The 16681-nt window shown below is 38.2% G+C and overlaps 1 protein-coding gene and 1 pseudogene across 1 annotated transcript; both read right to left on the reverse strand.

The window, feature by feature from the left end:
• Positions 1-426: 426 nt before the first annotated feature.
• Positions 427-13012, reverse strand: LOC106332448 (annotated as a pseudogene).
• On the reverse strand, positions 4867-5421 carry LOC106330362 (uncharacterized protein PHLOEM PROTEIN 2-LIKE A7-like). The gene has a single exon (XM_013768839.1). The coding sequence runs from the start codon at positions 5419-5421 to the stop codon at positions 4867-4869; it is 555 nt and encodes a 184-aa protein (XP_013624293.1).
• Positions 13013-16681: the final 3669 nt, after the last annotated feature.

Raw genomic sequence — 16681 nt, forward strand, 5'->3', positions numbered from 1 at the left:
CAGATTTTTTTAAAATATAAATTGAGATCGTGATGTGCTTTAATGATTGCGAAGGTGAGATAGATAAAAGGAGGACGCAAGTCTTGTGTTATTCAGATTTAGGCAATTGTAAAGTATCCCATCCGAGAATTTATTGATATGATTTTAAAGTTTTAAATTGGATAATAGATAATTGTAAAGTATAATTATATGCCAATTTGGATAAAGTTGCCTGAATTTCTGTTATTTTAGCTATTTTAATTTGACTTTAACTAAACCCGTCCATAGCTTCGGTACACAGTTCAATATGAACTTCGCCTGTATCAAAACTACTCAGCTAGAAACATTCAACAGGAACTTAAAATATGTACACACAAACTATCATCGTACTTTCCACAATAATCTAAGACACCAACCAGATTGATAAACTAGCATCCTCAGTTTCTGATACAACATTTAAAAAAGTTTCACATGTTCTACAGCGTCAGATCTTACAAAGCTTCTATCACGCATGAAACCCCCATATAAATCACCATACCGCTGGTACATATGCCTTCGAACACAGCCCAGAAGTTGAACACCATTCAGTACTTACTATATTATATAGAGAAAAAGCTAGGGTTTATAATGCTTACCTATATAGTATGAGTCTATCGATTGTATGAAAGATCAGTAACAAGAATTTGCTCTCTTATTAATCTTAAGGAAATATCCTCTCAAACCTTAAGCTCTCTGCTAGGCCTGAGCAAAATAACCGGAACCGAAGAACCGAACCGGACCCGAACCGACATACCCGAAACCGGAACCGGACTAATACCCTCAAATACCCGAACGGTTCCTATATTTTTATATCCGAAATAACCGACCAAACCGGAACCGAACCGTTTTTATTTTAAAATTCTATTAAAAGTATCTGAAAATAGTTGAGGATAACTAAATTATTATAAAGTATCCAACCTACCCGAAAGTATCCGAAACTATCTGAAACTATCCAGATAGTTTTATCCGAAATATCCAAAGTAATCCGAAATATCCAATTTTTTTATCTAAATCATCCTAATTATTTGATATTTTACCCTAAATAACCGATATTTTATCCAAATTATCCGAACTACCCGAACTATCCGAACCCGAACCGGATCCAAATGAGAACCAAACTTTTTTCTGGATATTTTCCGGTTCCTACATTTACTATCCGAACCGAACCGAACCCGAAACTATCCGAACCGAACCGAACCGAAAATAGGTCAAGTACTAAATGAATCCTCTAGCCCCTATCCGAACTACCCAAAACCCGAAATACCCGAACCGAACCGAACCGATACCCGAAATGCCCAGGCCTACTCTCTGCTTTCACAATTATCAAAAACTCACGCTTGGTTGCAACAAGCCTGCAACTCCTTTTTTTAACAAGATTTAGATAACTCCTAACCTTATTTTTCTTTTTTAGATAACTCCTAAGAATTCTTTAGATAATTCCTAATCCTCATATCTTGGTAGATTAGGATAAGCTTGATCTCCAAGCTATTTCAAGCTTACTCCAACATTCTCCCTCTTAAGCTTGAACCCATTTCTTGATAAGTCTTCAACACCAAGTATACTCTTCATCTAATTGAATCGGATTCTCGCTAATGGTTTTTTTAAAATGTCTGCTAGTTGTTGACTTCCTGCTACATGATGAACCTCGATCAAGTTGTTGTCCACACACTCCCTTATGAAATGATACCTCCGGTGAATATGCTTACTTCGTCCATGGAACACTGGGTTCCTGCTGAGAGCTATGGCCGATTTATTATCAATGTAAATCACTACTCTTTCACCTTGTCTGCCAACTATCTCACCAAAGAGATCCTGAAGCCAAATAGCTTGTTTTGCTGCCTCTGTCCCTGCCACGAACTCTGCCTCACAAGATGATAGAGCCACTGTTTCTTGCTTCTGTGAACACCAGGTGATAGGTGAATCAAAGAAGTAAAAAACGTGTCCAGTCGTACTTCTCCCATCGTCCTCATCTACATTGTGACTTGCATCACTGTAACCAGTCAACTTTGCATTCATTCCTTTTTTAAAAACCAAACCATAAGACGGCGTACCCTGCAAGTAACGGAGAACATGCTTCATTGCTGCAGCATGCAAGGTCCTCGGTTCTGGCATATACCTACTCAACACACCGGCTGCATATGAGATATCAGGTCTGGTGTGAAGAAGGTATCTTAGACACCCTATGTTTCTTCTGTACTCCTTTTCATCAACTCGCTGCTCATCACAAGCTTTCGACATCATGAAACTCGGGTCCATTGGCACATGAACCATGTTGCAGTCCTGCATCCTTCTCTCCTCTAGTATCTTCTTTGCATATCTTTCCTGCTTCAGAGTAATCCCTCCTTCATGCTGATGTACCTCAATGCCCAAGTAATAAGTGAGTTTTCCCAAATCACTCATCTCAAAGCGTGCAGACATCTCTTCCTTAAAGCTTACAATCAGCTTCAAGCTTGTTCCTGTTATGAGCAGATCGTCGACATATACAGCTACCAATAGAAGTTGTTCTCCCTCCTGTCGACGATATAGAGCAGGTTCCTTGGAGCATCTCACAAAGTTCAACTTGCCAAGCACTGAATTCATCTTCTCATTCCACGCTCTCGGAGCTTGACGTAGCCCGTAGAGTGCCTTGTTCAACTTATACACTTTATTCTCATGTCCTTAAACTATGAAACCCTCTGGCTGTGACACATATACTTCCTCCTTTAGATCACCGTGGAGGAATGCTGTCTTCACATCTAGATGATGCACTTCCCAACCTTTTGATGCCGCCAGTGACAATATGAATCTAACAGTTTCAATGCGTGCAACTGGTGCAAACACCTCCTCAAAGTCAATTCCATGTCGCTGGATGTAACCTTTTGCAACTAATCTCGCCTTATACTTGTTGATGCTTCCATCAGAGTTCCGTTTGATCTTAAAGATCCACTTGAGACCAATCGCTCTAGCTCCAGCCGGAAGCTCCACCAAGTTCCATGTCTTGTTCTTAACTATTGAGCTTATCTCATCCTCACAAGCATCTCTCCAGACTTTCTGATCCTTTGCCTCATCAAAGTTCCATGGCTCATCATTGATGCACTGTAGTAACAGCTCTCCTTCGATCTCTGCACAGAGGATGTAGTCATCCAAGTAGCTCGGCCTTCTAGTTTCCCTCTGTGACCTTCTTAAGCCATTGTTTGTATCATCATCATCTGACTCTTCTACAGGATCCTTCGTATCACGCTGCTCTGCAACTACTTCCTCGGATTGATTTTCTGGCTCATGATTAATCTCTTTGCTGTCTATCTCACTGATCCCATGATTTCCATATCCCCCGAACTCAACCTGAAACGTTACTGTAGCGTCAGAATTCTCACACTCTTGCCAATCCCAGCTTTTTCCTTCTTCAAATATTACATCTCTGCTCACTACCACTTTTCTGTTCACTGGGTCAAGTAGTCTGTAGGCCTTAGATCCTGGTTCTATACCGAGATGCACCAGTGTTCTAGATCGATCATCAAGCTTCTTCAAACGGTGAGTATCAGTCTTAGCATGAGAGACGCACCCAAAAACACGAATGTGACCAAGGTTTGGCTTCCTTCCCTTGTACGCTTCGTATGGAGTTTGAAGCAGTAGTACTCGTGTGGCTACTCTATTTATGATATATGTTACATGTCTCACCGCCTCACCCCACAAGTAGTTAGGTAGATGCATATGATTTAGTATGCTTCTGGTCATGCCTAGAAGAGTTCTGTTCCGTCGCTCCACAACGCCATTTTGTTGAGGGGAATAAGGAGCTGTAAGTTGTCTTGTGATGCCATTTGTTTCACAGTAAGATTGGAATTCGTTTGAAACAAACTCTCCTCCTCTGTTGGTCCTAATCATCCCAATGGAGACTCCTCTCTCTCTCTCGACAGTGGCTTTGAACTTCTTAAACTTCTCAAATGCCTCCCCTTTCTCGCTAAGTAGTATTGACCACATGTAACGGGAATGGTCGTCGATTAGTACAAATATATATCTCTTCTTTGATGGCGTGACAGGTGTTATTGGGCCACAGAGATCTCCATGAATGAGTTCTAGTGTTCTCTTTGCTCTGAACGTAGTTGCTTGCGGGAATGAATGTCTTGCTTGTTTCCCGCGCAAACAGCTTGAGCATGTATCCTTATCAACGCTAATCTTTGGCATTCCTACCACGAGTTCTTTGCTGATCATAGTTCTCATTGATTCTTTGCCTATGTGACCCAGTCTAGCGTGCCATCTTGCTGATTCACTTGTCGTCTGAAGCTGTAAGCACCTCTCACTGACCACATCGATAGTAACCTTATACAGCCGGTTCCTTGATCTCTTAGCCTGTGCTATCAGTTTACCTCACATTCCCTGTGACAGTTTCATCAATCTTTTTAAAATACTTGAGATTTCCGGTCATATGATTGCTAGCCCCGTTATCTAAGTACCACACATTGTCTGTGTTGGTTTCAAAGTCCTTAGGATTGACGTTCTTCTCATTGAGGAAAACAACCTCCTGCATCATCAACTCCTCCGCTTCCTGTGTGCTTTCATCTTTGGTCTCAGTAGCCTCTTGCAATTTCAATAAACGGTCTGGACATGTAGACGCATAGTGACCATACTTGTCACACCGGAAGCATTGTATCTTTGACACATCGGTAGTATCCTGAGACCGATCATTGTATCTGCCTCGTCCTCTACCACGGTTGTAGTAGCGTCCACCACGACCACGACCTCTGTAATAGTTGTTGTGATCACGACTGTATGAGCTTGGGGCAGAGTGAGTCTCATTGCTTGCATACATGAGTTTGCTTTGTGTCTCATGTGTCTCTTCTTCTTCTTCCCTCACTCTTTCTTCAAACACCTTCAACCGACCATGTCCTCGAAGCTCGTTGTCTTGAGATCCAGGACTTGCTCCAATGATGCAACCATATGGATGAACTTCTTTCGTGGGAGACTGGTCAGGAACTTCTTAACGAGCTTAGATTCCTCAATGGTTTCTCCCAGAGCAGCTGACTTAGATCGAATCTCTGTTAGCTTTCCCACAAAGTCATCTATGGTTTCGCTATCTTTCATCTTCAATCTCTCGAAATCACTCATCAAGGTTTGTAATCTCGCTTCACGCACACGTTCTGCCCCTACGTACCGCGACTTTATTGCATCCCACACCTTCTTTGAAGAATCCAACTCACCTAGTTGTAGTACAAGCGTTTCAGGTACGGCACCAAAGATTAAGGATTTAGCCAAATCCTTCTTGTCTTCATCATCAGATTCATTCTCCACTGCATCCCAGACTTTGTGTACCTTCAACAATAGCTTGATCCGGATTGCCCAGACGTTGTAGTTAACCTCCGTAAGCATGGGACAGCTTACTTTGGTTCCTCCACCTTCTTTTGGTTTCGACACAACAATATCTCCCATGATGTTGATTTGATCGCACCTACAGCTCTGATACCAAATATAGTATGAGTCTATCGATTGTATGAAAGATCAGTAACAAGAATTTGCTCTCTTATTAATCTTAAGGAAATATCCTCTCAAACCTTAAGCTCTCTGCTTTCACAATTATCAAAAACTCACGCTTGGTTGCAACAAGTCTGCAACTCCTTTTTTTAACAAGATTTAGATAACTCCTAACCTTATTTTTCTTTTTTAGATAACTCCTAAGACTTCTTTAGATAATTCCTAATCCTCATATCTTGGTAGATTAGGATAAGCTTGATCTCCAAGCTATTTCAAGCTTACTCCAACAACCTAAACTCCTAGGTGAGGGTTGCTGAACCAATTACGACTCTGCGTAGTTCCCAAGGTCAAAAGACATAGTACTCGAGCAACTGCAGCAAATGAATCATGAACGAGTTGTCAGATATCGGCTTAAATTTTTGGTAACTACACATGGACAAGTAGATACAAGTTAAAAAAAAAAAGAAGATGTGATCACCTCTTATCGACGTCTCTGTAAACTCCAACCAGAGCTTCCGCCTTGTCATAGAAGCTGTCCTTGAGAGATATGACAATGCTCTGGAAGCCATGCCCATCCTCTGCATCCTGATTTTCACGTGCGGCTTGGCAGGATTTGCTACGAATAAACTGAGCGACTTTTGCAACGTTTAAATTATCCAGCGCAGCATCCACTTCATCCAGTATGAAAAAGGGCGAAGGTCTATAGCTGAAAAGATGGAAAACAAAAACCTGATCATGACCATTTTCAACGTTTTGGGTAAATAACAAAGTTAGTATGGCAACATCAAAGACTTTAACAAAAAAAAAAAAAAAAAAAGATTGGAGATAAATCCAAGGCTACACTACAAAATTACTTTAATATTTTGAAAATTATGGGTATAACTAGGTCGGTGGGGATACCTATGGATGGAGAAGAGTAATGCCAAAGCGGCAACTGTTTTCTCTCCTCCAGAGAGCTGTTCCATGTCACGGAAACGCTTTGTTGGGGGCATTGTTGTGTACTTTATACCCTGTAGAAACGGATCATCCTCATTCTCTAGGTTTAGATAAGCAGTCCCACCCAATGGATGAGTATTACTCTTGGTTAGCTGCTTGTAGATCTTGTCAATGATGCTAGAAATGTGGTTGAACGCTTCCATAAATAGCTCATACCTGCACAACAGTTTGTAGTCAGCAGCGAAAACTCTAATCGAATGTATGAATCAAGAAAAACTGAGATACACTTGTGTGTGCATTCTATCCAGACGGGTATCTCTATCAGGTAATTTCCATAGAACTAGAATTTTCAGAATGTTACTTGTCCAGTTTTGGTTGCACCATAAAGTCGCTGGCTAAATGCTAGCAATATTCTTCAAAGTTCGAAAGATCATTTCACAAGAGAAATTTGGAGTTACCTCTTCTGCTTAACAGTATTGTAGGCATCCGCTACTTGTTTCTCCTCCTTCCTGGCAGCTTCAAACTCTTGGCTAACTTGTTTTTCTTTCTCTTGTATAGCCTCATACTGGTCAAGAGCTCTTAAGTTTGGAGCCGTCCTTTCAATCTCGGATGATTTAGATTCTATTTTCTGCCTGTATTCCGCATCCATTCTATCACGAGCAGATGGTCTCCGTTCTTGGAGATGAGCTCTATCCAACTCACTAAAGTCATACTGTGGCCCATCTGAGTCCTCTTCCTCCGCAGCATCTGATAAAACAGGAAGGGCAATACGTTCAAGCTCACACTGCTCAGCTATTTCCTGCTTTTGCGAGATCAGCTGCTCAATTTGCGTTTCCTGATAGCAAAAGGTACCTTTAGTGCACCTATACTCTGACATACAAATCTTTGGATAAGGATTTGATGAGTCTCCATTGTACCTTAGAATTTATCTGACGATTGAGTTTGGTTATGCTTGTTGTCGCTTGAGAAGCCTGCTTTTTCCAATCCAAGATTTCTTTTTCATACTCTTCTGATTTTTGTTTGCACTCTGCAAGCAAGAGTATTAGATATTCGCACCTTTATGAAAGAAAAAAACACTGCAGATTTGTGCTACGCAAAGAACATTAGATAGGGATGGTGATATTAAAGTATATGGTCGTGTAAGTTATGGTTATACCAGCAAAGGTAAAGAGGATAACAGGGGAAGAGTATCTACAATACTGAATCTTCGTATTAACCATTTGTCAGCCACTAGCATTTTAGCATCTTCCTTTAAGATGTACTGTAACCATACAATTAAGGCAAGAGCTCGAGCAGATAATGTACATATAAAATTTGTTCAAACCCAACTCAGACCAATCTACAAACGTCAATTATCAGGTAATGAAACAATCAATTGGTTAAGGGGTGACGAAAGATCCATAAAATTAAACAACCCCAAAGAAAGCATAAGAAATTTTCATATTTCAATGCATTACTCCAGGGTTCCAACATAAGGTAATCAATATGAAGCAAACTCATACGGACAATGTTGATGTGCGCTAGGAATGAAATCATCAAACTGACAATTCATAATGGCATTTATTATTGAAAAAAGCATAGAACTGATCAGGCCATCCCATCAGATTTATGTAGAGGTAGAACTAAAATACCTCTCATTTCCTTTTTCCAATTGTTGATTTCATTAGTAGCTTTTTCTGTTAGCTCCTTAAGTTCAGACTTCCTCTTCTGTATTTTCTCCAAATCAGATTCCAACGAACTGATAGAAAATTCTAGCTTTCGAATTCGTGAACCCACATCTCGGTTTTGCTCATATTCCACCCTGAAATCAATAAGAAAGTTATTTTAATAGACCAATAAGAAAAGTTTCGGTTTACTATGATTGTACAACTTGAGCTCCTAGAAAGCAGTGCGTCAACTCAGTCAACTAGTTAGCGTATTGAGAGTTTGTAACCACCTAGGTTTTTACAGGCTACATATACTGACCCCAACAAACTTGCCAATATAGACAACAGCTGCCTACTAATCATATAAATCTCACAGAGCTGTAGTGCCTTCTTTTTATGAGCCACGTGATAGTCAAAATGCAAGAACAGTATGCACAACAAAATGTTTCATTTTTAACCGGATATGGAAAAAGATCATCTGAAACGTTGACGTGGGAATCAGGGATATCTATTAGCACAGAAATGATGCAACAGAAATCGATAGACAGTAAAACTGTATATGGGAAGTTAGAATAAATCTTATATGTAACAAGAAACACAGAGCAAAGGAACATACTGGTATTTTAACTTAGCAAGCTGGTTACTCAGATTCAGCCTTTCTTCAGCCACTTCTTGAGCCTCCTTGAGCTGTTTTTCTTCATATTCACGTATGTTAGTAAGACCAACAGACTTGCTAAAACCCGTATAGATATGGTCCACAATCTCATTGATACTTTTCTCCAACTTCCTGATTTCTGTATTTCTCTTATCAACCTCAGCTCTTGACTACAATACCAACGGGATTCAGTCATATTATTGTCATCAGGTTTTAACTTTTCTAGATATCAGAAAAAGATATTAAATTACCTTAGAAAGTTCAACATTTATGCGCCTACTTTCTTCAGTTATATTCCGCTTCGCTTGCTCAAGATTTGGAAGTTTGTCTTTGATGCTTTTCTATAAAACGAAGCCACCAATTAGTAATTCCTGACAGTGTGAAGTAAGTTAGATATACGATTGGTTGTTACCTTCTCAATTTCAGCATACTGAATCTTTTTTTCAAGTCCACTTATTTTACCCGATATTTCAGACTCCTTTATCTGCATATCTCGAATAGATCCAACCTTTTCCAATTCCAGTTCATATTCTTCTTTCTTTTTCATCAGTCCTGCACAACCGAAATGTTGACTCTAAGACAAATTGAAAGGGAAGACGCTTTAAAGCAGTTGGTGACAAGCCAACCTTCAATTTTCTTGTCATCCCATTTGTTAGACTTTGCTTCCATTCCACCACTGGTACCACCAGTCATTGTTCCCGCCTTTGTGAGTAATATGCCATCAACAGTAACAACTGGAAATAATAGAAACCAGGGTATGTAGAAATCAAAGCCCAACGTCAGTGCACGCATATGAGTATGTTACATCTAAACAAGGAAACGTGAACATAACCTTTAAATCTCTCTCCGGTCCAGCTAAGACGTTTGGCTTCATCAAGGTCGTCACAGACAAGAGTATTTCCAACAGCAAAGAGGACTGCCTTCTCTAACTCAGGATCGAACGTGAACTAGTTAAGGTCCAAATACATAAACTGGAAACCTGCTCACATCAACCTTTCTATGTTTGTCAATCGTTATTTAATACATCGAAACATTCTCATGCCTACCCACAACTATGCACGCAATGAAGCCAAAGAACGAAAAATTTAAACAGGCAATCTTGAGTAAGCCAAAAGGAAAATCATTCACTTATTTGCAAAGGATATTGGATAACATCAAACGCCAGCTTTGCTGTGCCGTCCAAATTTCTCAAACTTTCAAGAACTGGCTTGACACGTACTGACTGAAGAGGAATAAATGTCATAGGAGGAAGCCTTTGCTCTTTCAAGTACTGCATGAACAAAGAAACTCATTTAATCCCATACCTGGAGTAGTGGCACAAAATGCTCTTCCACATGTACATCATATTACTTAGAAGCAAGGTAGAAAAAGATCCGCGAAGTTAAATTGGAAGCCAAGTAACACAGAATAGGGATTAGTTGCACGAAGATTGCATCATATATATGTTACATACTCGTTGATAGCACATGTCCCTTATTTGGTAAATAATATGAACTGAAATCATCATATAAAGAGGTTGTAGAGTTTAAAGCATCATTTATTTGTTGGCATAGGCCAGAGGTGTATTACGGTAATGCCTATCTTACTCAACTGTTAACGAAACTGTAACTATCAGCAGAGACGAGATAAAAAACAATGAAAAAATATTAACAACTTGCATGAGGTTAGAACAACACAACAAGCATAACAGAAATACCTTGATGCAGTCCTTTCCTGTGTTTTCATCTTCTACAACAACTGCATCCATAAATCTCCCCATGGCAACAGTAACTGCAAGGTTGTACTTCTTCCGATTTGGTCGACACAGATCAGTCATTCGACCATGAACTCCTTGAAATAGACGCTTGAGAGACTCGACAGCCTGCGTTAGCCTGCTATCTCTCTCGTTTTCATATCTTTCAGCCGTTTGATCACTTAACTGGTCTTCTAATTCTGTGATTCTAGTCTTCAATTTCTCAGATGCATTCCTGTGCACGTAGAAGTGGGATAGAAACTATCAGATTAAAATAAAAGGACGGAGTATGAGGGTATGCAGAATGCATTCCGCCTAGGTCAAGAAGGGATTTTTAGTCAAAATAGGAAATTTTAGAAAGATATATTTTTGATAAGTGAATAACCAATCTCTCAGGCCATATTTCAAAAGATGAAGCAAGTAAAAAGAATCTAGTGAATAGGACCATACTAACCTGGCATCTCGGTGCTTTTCTTGCAGGGTTCGCAACTGCTTTTTTAGATTAGTTGTTTCGTTCTTATATTCCGAAGATGAATCTTCAATCTCTTTTTGCCTGGACTTCATTCGCTCAATTTGTTCATCGAGATCATTCTCCCTATTTATCAGTTGCTGGTAATTTTCTTCCAGATTTCTCAATGCTTCGAGATCAGTATGATATTGCCTATCTAACACCTCTTTCTCATCTCTGAGCTTAATGGTTTTCATCCAAGCATCTTGTTTTCTGAGATTGATAAACATGAAGGAAAATCAATAAGAAAACAAAGCGGTTTATAAGAACTCAAAAAGATGGAAGAACATGCATGTAGATGGCGAATCCAGAAGAATAATACAAAAATCACAAGGACATCACCAAGAATAGACTGTAAACAACTATACACATGTCAGTCTGTAATAAAACGCTTAACTATTTGCCTGCTTACCATTATTCCAAGCAGAGGAATGTACTTATCTAACTGTACCAAAAAATTCTTTCATTGAACTTAAAGAACCAGAGTGTAAAGCAACAAGTGAACACATGTCGCCACAAAAACTCAAGCAAGAAGATCATAAATAGGAAATATGGAGAATGCAAGTTGGTGAATATTGAAAACCTCAGGAACGTTGGAAAATAGCAAAGACTAGAAGAGAGGGAAAGATCCTTGTTTTTTAACTTACATTCGAAAGTACTCTTGCAGTTGACTGTCAAGCATTGGGAGTTTTCTGCTGCGATCTTGTCTCCTCTCGTTTAATTCGTTCATCTTCTCATTCAGATCCTTAATGCTTTTCTGCATCTGTTCAATCTCTTCGGAATGCTTCCCTTTTTCTTTCTTCCTCTTATCCACCTCCTTTCGACTGCTCTCGATTTTTTATTTTATGCGAGCTATCTCCTCCTTCAATCTCAGAAGCTCAGGTTGCTACAGACAGGAGGAACAAAATTTATAAGTTACTCAAGTAGAAGAAAAAAAACTGTTAATTAAAGACGACTTCAAGGTAGTGCACTCACGTATTTTCCAAGCTTGGAGCTTCTCTCAGCAATCTTCTTTTCACGTTGAGCAATTTCTTTCAAATACTTTGCTTGTTCTAACTTTCTCTTACCAGCTTCATGCTCAAACATCTCCAGATTTGCCATGACATCTTTACGATTGTTCTTTTCAGCATCAACATCTTCATTTTCCTTGTCGATATCATTCTCAATGTTATATAATTGCCACAGGAAGTGTTCTCTCTTCAGAGCTTTCTGCAAGGCATGAAAAAAGAAGGCAAGGAGTAGAGTTTCAGAAACAAGAGCAAATATGGACACCATTACCAGTTCGTCTTGCAGCTTCAAATGCTTGTCAGCTTCTTCCTTGTGTGCTTTCTTCAGCTTCTTCTCAGCACCAATCGCTTTCTTCTTCTGATATATAAGAGCTGCTTTCTCTTGAGGGATGGCCTTCTTCTCTTCTAACTCCTCGTACTCTTTCTTAAGGTCATCAGAGCCAGAAATCTGCTCGACAAGTCCAGTGAGTTCTTTCGAATTCTTCGAAGCAACAGACTCAACATCGCCCTACACGAAATCAACATCAAAACCACATAAACCAATTTCAATCATAGAAATTCTCATCAAATCAGGAAGAATCAAGCACCTGAAACACTAAGAAGTTACGAGCCTTAACAAGTATCCCTATAGATCGGAGCTTCCCATTGTACACTTCCCAGTTCACAACCCTGTTGTCGATACGATACTCACTCCCACCAGAACTGGTAATAGTACGAGTGAAACGAAGCTCCACCCCTCCTTCGTCAAGGAGATACACAAGGCGAACAAACGCTTTCCTCCCTCCTCTCTGCTCCTTCTCTCGGTCATCGAAGGCGTAGATCAGATCCCTAAGCTGAGATCCACGAAGTTGACCAGTGCGGACTCCGAGGACGAAGCTTATCGCGTCCATTAGGTTGGATTTGCCGGCACCGTTGGGGCCGATAATGGCCGTGAAGTCCTTGAACGGACCTACTAACTGGTGGCCCTTGTAAGACTTGAAATTCTCCATCTCCAGATGGAGGATCCTTCCCGGAGGGGTTTGGATGGAAGGCATCGTTTGAGGTCTCGGAGAAGCTGAGTAGAAGAGTGAAATTAGGGCGTCTTCAAGGTTGGGGTTATTTCTCGGAGGAAAATGGCGGGGATCGAAAATTCTCTCTATATAGATTATTTTAAAAACGTTTTAAATGCATTAATTGGTGTTAAGGTTCTAGGAGAAATATTATTTCGAGGTATATTCTAAATTTCTTGAAAAAAAAATCGTATACAATATATATATATATTAAGATACTTGGGTAGCTTGTTAGATTATTTTGTACAGCAGTATCAAAAGATATATATTTTTGAATTTACATTTGCTAAAACAATACTCTATACGTCATGCTAACTATGTAAACATTAATTTTTGCTTCGCAATCTGTTTTCCTAAGTTTGCACGATATATTGAATATCATTGCTTTGATTGAATGATTGTAAATTTGTAATGTGGGAGTGTTGACAGCTGACAATTTTATTAATCATCAATTGTCGTTTTTTTAATAATGTGTTGGATGTTTATCCGTATATTAATTGTGGATCTTTTAAATAATTATAACCTTAACTTTGTACTAATTAAAAAGAAATTCATTTTATGTGGTAGTTTATTAAGCTATCTAAAATCTGACGTGGCACACTTATGACGAGATTCATCTTATCTGGGTTCGATACTCGGTAGTCATTCCCTATTTATGTTTTTTTTGTTCACATATCCACTGTACTTTTTGACATGCTACTTTGAAATTAAAATTTTTGTATGCTTTTCAAGATGATTGGTACGCAATAAACGTTAATAACATATCAGAGTACATATTTTTAATTAAATTATCTTAGTAGTCATTGATCAGTCTAAGAAATTAGAGTAGTTATAACCAGTGATAAACTAAGACATGGTGGAACCTGAGCTGAGATTGTAAGGAAGAGTCAATGTTCTAATTCCATGAGTGTGACTTCTTCGAATTATTATGGTTGAAGGCTGTTTATAACATATATATATATATATAATACTACTAATCATCTAAAGGGCTTTAGCAATAAAATTTTGATTTCATCGTTTGTGATTCGAGATATTTAAACACAAACAGCCAAAAAATAATGGGAAATTTTCTAAAAAATAACAACTAATCTTAGCTATTGTTCCCTTAGAACAAAATCAATTTTCGTCATTTTTGGACATTGATTACCCTTACATTTTATAAAAATTCATATCAATATATTGGAAAACCAAAAAAAATAAGAAAAAATACAAAACATAATATTTTTATGCATTTGCAGTTGAGAAAAATAATTTTATGGTGAAATTATTTTGGGAAGAGCCATTTTAAAATTAATCTAAATGCATCAGTAAACCAAATCTACCATCTACTATGATTTAGAATTTGAAATCCACCAAAAACACAACAATCTACTGGACGTAGAATACGCAATATAACAAATATTCATCCATCTACTACCGTAGAATACTCAATCTGCATATCTTTCTATCTTCTAAAATATAGAAAGATCAAATCATCTAAACATTAACCATATGTCTATCTTTTTAGAATAGGCATTCTTCCTTATTCTCTTTCATCTACTACCCGTAGTATATAATATCTATGCTTTCATTTATTTTCTAAGTAAGAATAATGTGTTTTCTGCCAGATTTTTAACTAATATCCGGAAATTTAGCTAAAAACGCTTACAAAATATTTTGAAAATCTTTTAAATCTTTTTAGTTTCCTTTTTAAACCTTCTACCAAAAATAAACAATCTTCTTCTTCTTTCCTCTACGTTTTTCCTCTTTTCTTTTTTTTTCTTTACTTTATGTTGTGAAGCATAGGAGGAACTGCTACCATCATTACTATCTCTCAAACCTATAATATCGTAGCCGTAAAGGTGGAGATTTTCGGATATGGAAGATCAATGGCATTATGTCAAATATAAACACAGCATTAGAAATTTGTACTCTATTCATGTTCGACTCTGTTCTTGACCATGTTTTCAATGGTTACTTGTGAGCTAAGAAACAAACTATCTGGCGTTCCCATCGACACTTGTTTCTTTGAGTCTTTATTACTATTTGTGAGAAAGTCCCTTGAAGAGATAATCAATAAAACAAGTATTCTTAAGAGTGAGATATAGCCCCAATGGTTGTAGTAAAACTTGTGCTGGACGTATGATCCGAGAAATGCAGTAACAAGCAACTTTTCCCCACACGTGTGACCTGTGTACACACACACACATTTATAAGTACAAATCCTAATTCAGATTGCAAAAACAGGCACTAGAGAAGATTCTCAGTTTAAAAAGTCGAACACTTCGTGAGTAATTTATTATGACTTCATATTATGGAGGAGACTTACCGCTATCACTGATGAGATAATCGTAATGACTCCATGGTAATCATAATCTTAACGAGCTCCTGCCGGCGCAACCGCCAGTGGAGAAGATAATCGTAATGACTCCATGGTAAAAATAAAATTTAAAATTTGTTTTAAATTAATTTGTTTGAGAAAATTTATAATTACATAATTAGAGGTTTAGAATGGAATTAACATTAAGATTTATTCTAAGTGGACAAAAACTAGTAAACTGGTTCTAAGGGGATGATACATAAGTTCTTTTGTTCCTTTTTTGGCAAAATTCCCAAAAATAATCAAGGTGTTAACTGATGATAGGAGTTTCAAGGCTCCTAATCAAATGTTGTAGAATAAAAGATGTCAAACCAGTTCTAAGTGATTCTAAAGCAAAGGGAATAAAAGACCATGCTTAATCTAAGTGCTATCAATTGGTGAGATGATTTTTGAATTAGAATGCTACTGAAAAGCAATAAAAGACAAAACTTTCTTTCTTATGAGATAAGAGAACTCATGGGCAAAATGAATTGACCTTTGGTGATCAAGTTTCAATCCAAAGGTGTTAACTTTCAACCAATCTATCTACCTTAGACGTAGACACCATCACACCATCCTAAACAAACTCTATCTCTAGATGAATGCTCATTTACTAAGATAACTCAAGCATCAAATCTCTTTGGTTGAATGTTATCTAAGTAATCATTAATCTCAAGTCTACTAGTCAATCTTAACACCTTTAACAACAAATCTCTTTGGTAAAGAATGTTAAAAGCTTAGTAGAGTTGGTTCAGGCATTTCATCGAACACCTTTCGGGTGTGAAATGCCTAGAGCTCAACTTTAGAGAGGTCAACTCTAAAATTGCATTAAAAGCACTCTACTAGCAAGGAACAAGATGAATATATACTAAAACACCTTAGATCTAGTTTAATCACCCTTAGTCCCCCTCACCCATGAATCCAAAGATGACTACTCACTACTCTCCATGATGAGCCCAAGAATCAATGATGATTTGGTGCTAATCATGATTAGTGATCAAATTATTCAAGCAAATCACAAGAGAAAATGATCAAGATAAGGTCTTTCACCTAAAAGTTCTTTGTTGTTAGATAGAAAACAAGATAAGATCCTAACTTTAGGATTATAAGAGTATTTATATGTCTTTGGAAAATCTAATAGTTTCCATTAAAAAGTCTTAAAAACCCTTAAAAACATTAAAATTTCGACTAAGATAACGCGTCGACGCGGGTTGAGACGATCGGCACCAACCCGTGTCATCCTCCCCGCGTTGGACCTTCGACGATACTCCTTCTTCGTGCGAGCGGGTGAGTGATCCCGCGCTGCTTCACCCGCGTGACTCCTCGAACAAAGTCTTCGGCAATGCG

Source organism: Brassica oleracea, chromosome C3, assembly GCF_000695525.1.
Source record: "Brassica oleracea var. oleracea cultivar TO1000 chromosome C3, BOL, whole genome shotgun sequence".
In the NCBI taxonomy this organism is placed as follows: Eukaryota; Viridiplantae; Streptophyta; class Magnoliopsida; order Brassicales; family Brassicaceae; genus Brassica; species Brassica oleracea.

Coding starts and splice junctions, on each gene's coding strand:
- LOC106330362 (XM_013768839.1), bottom strand. CDS start 5,421: ATGGGAGATATTGTTGTGTCGAAACCAAAAGAAGGTGGAGGAACCAAA.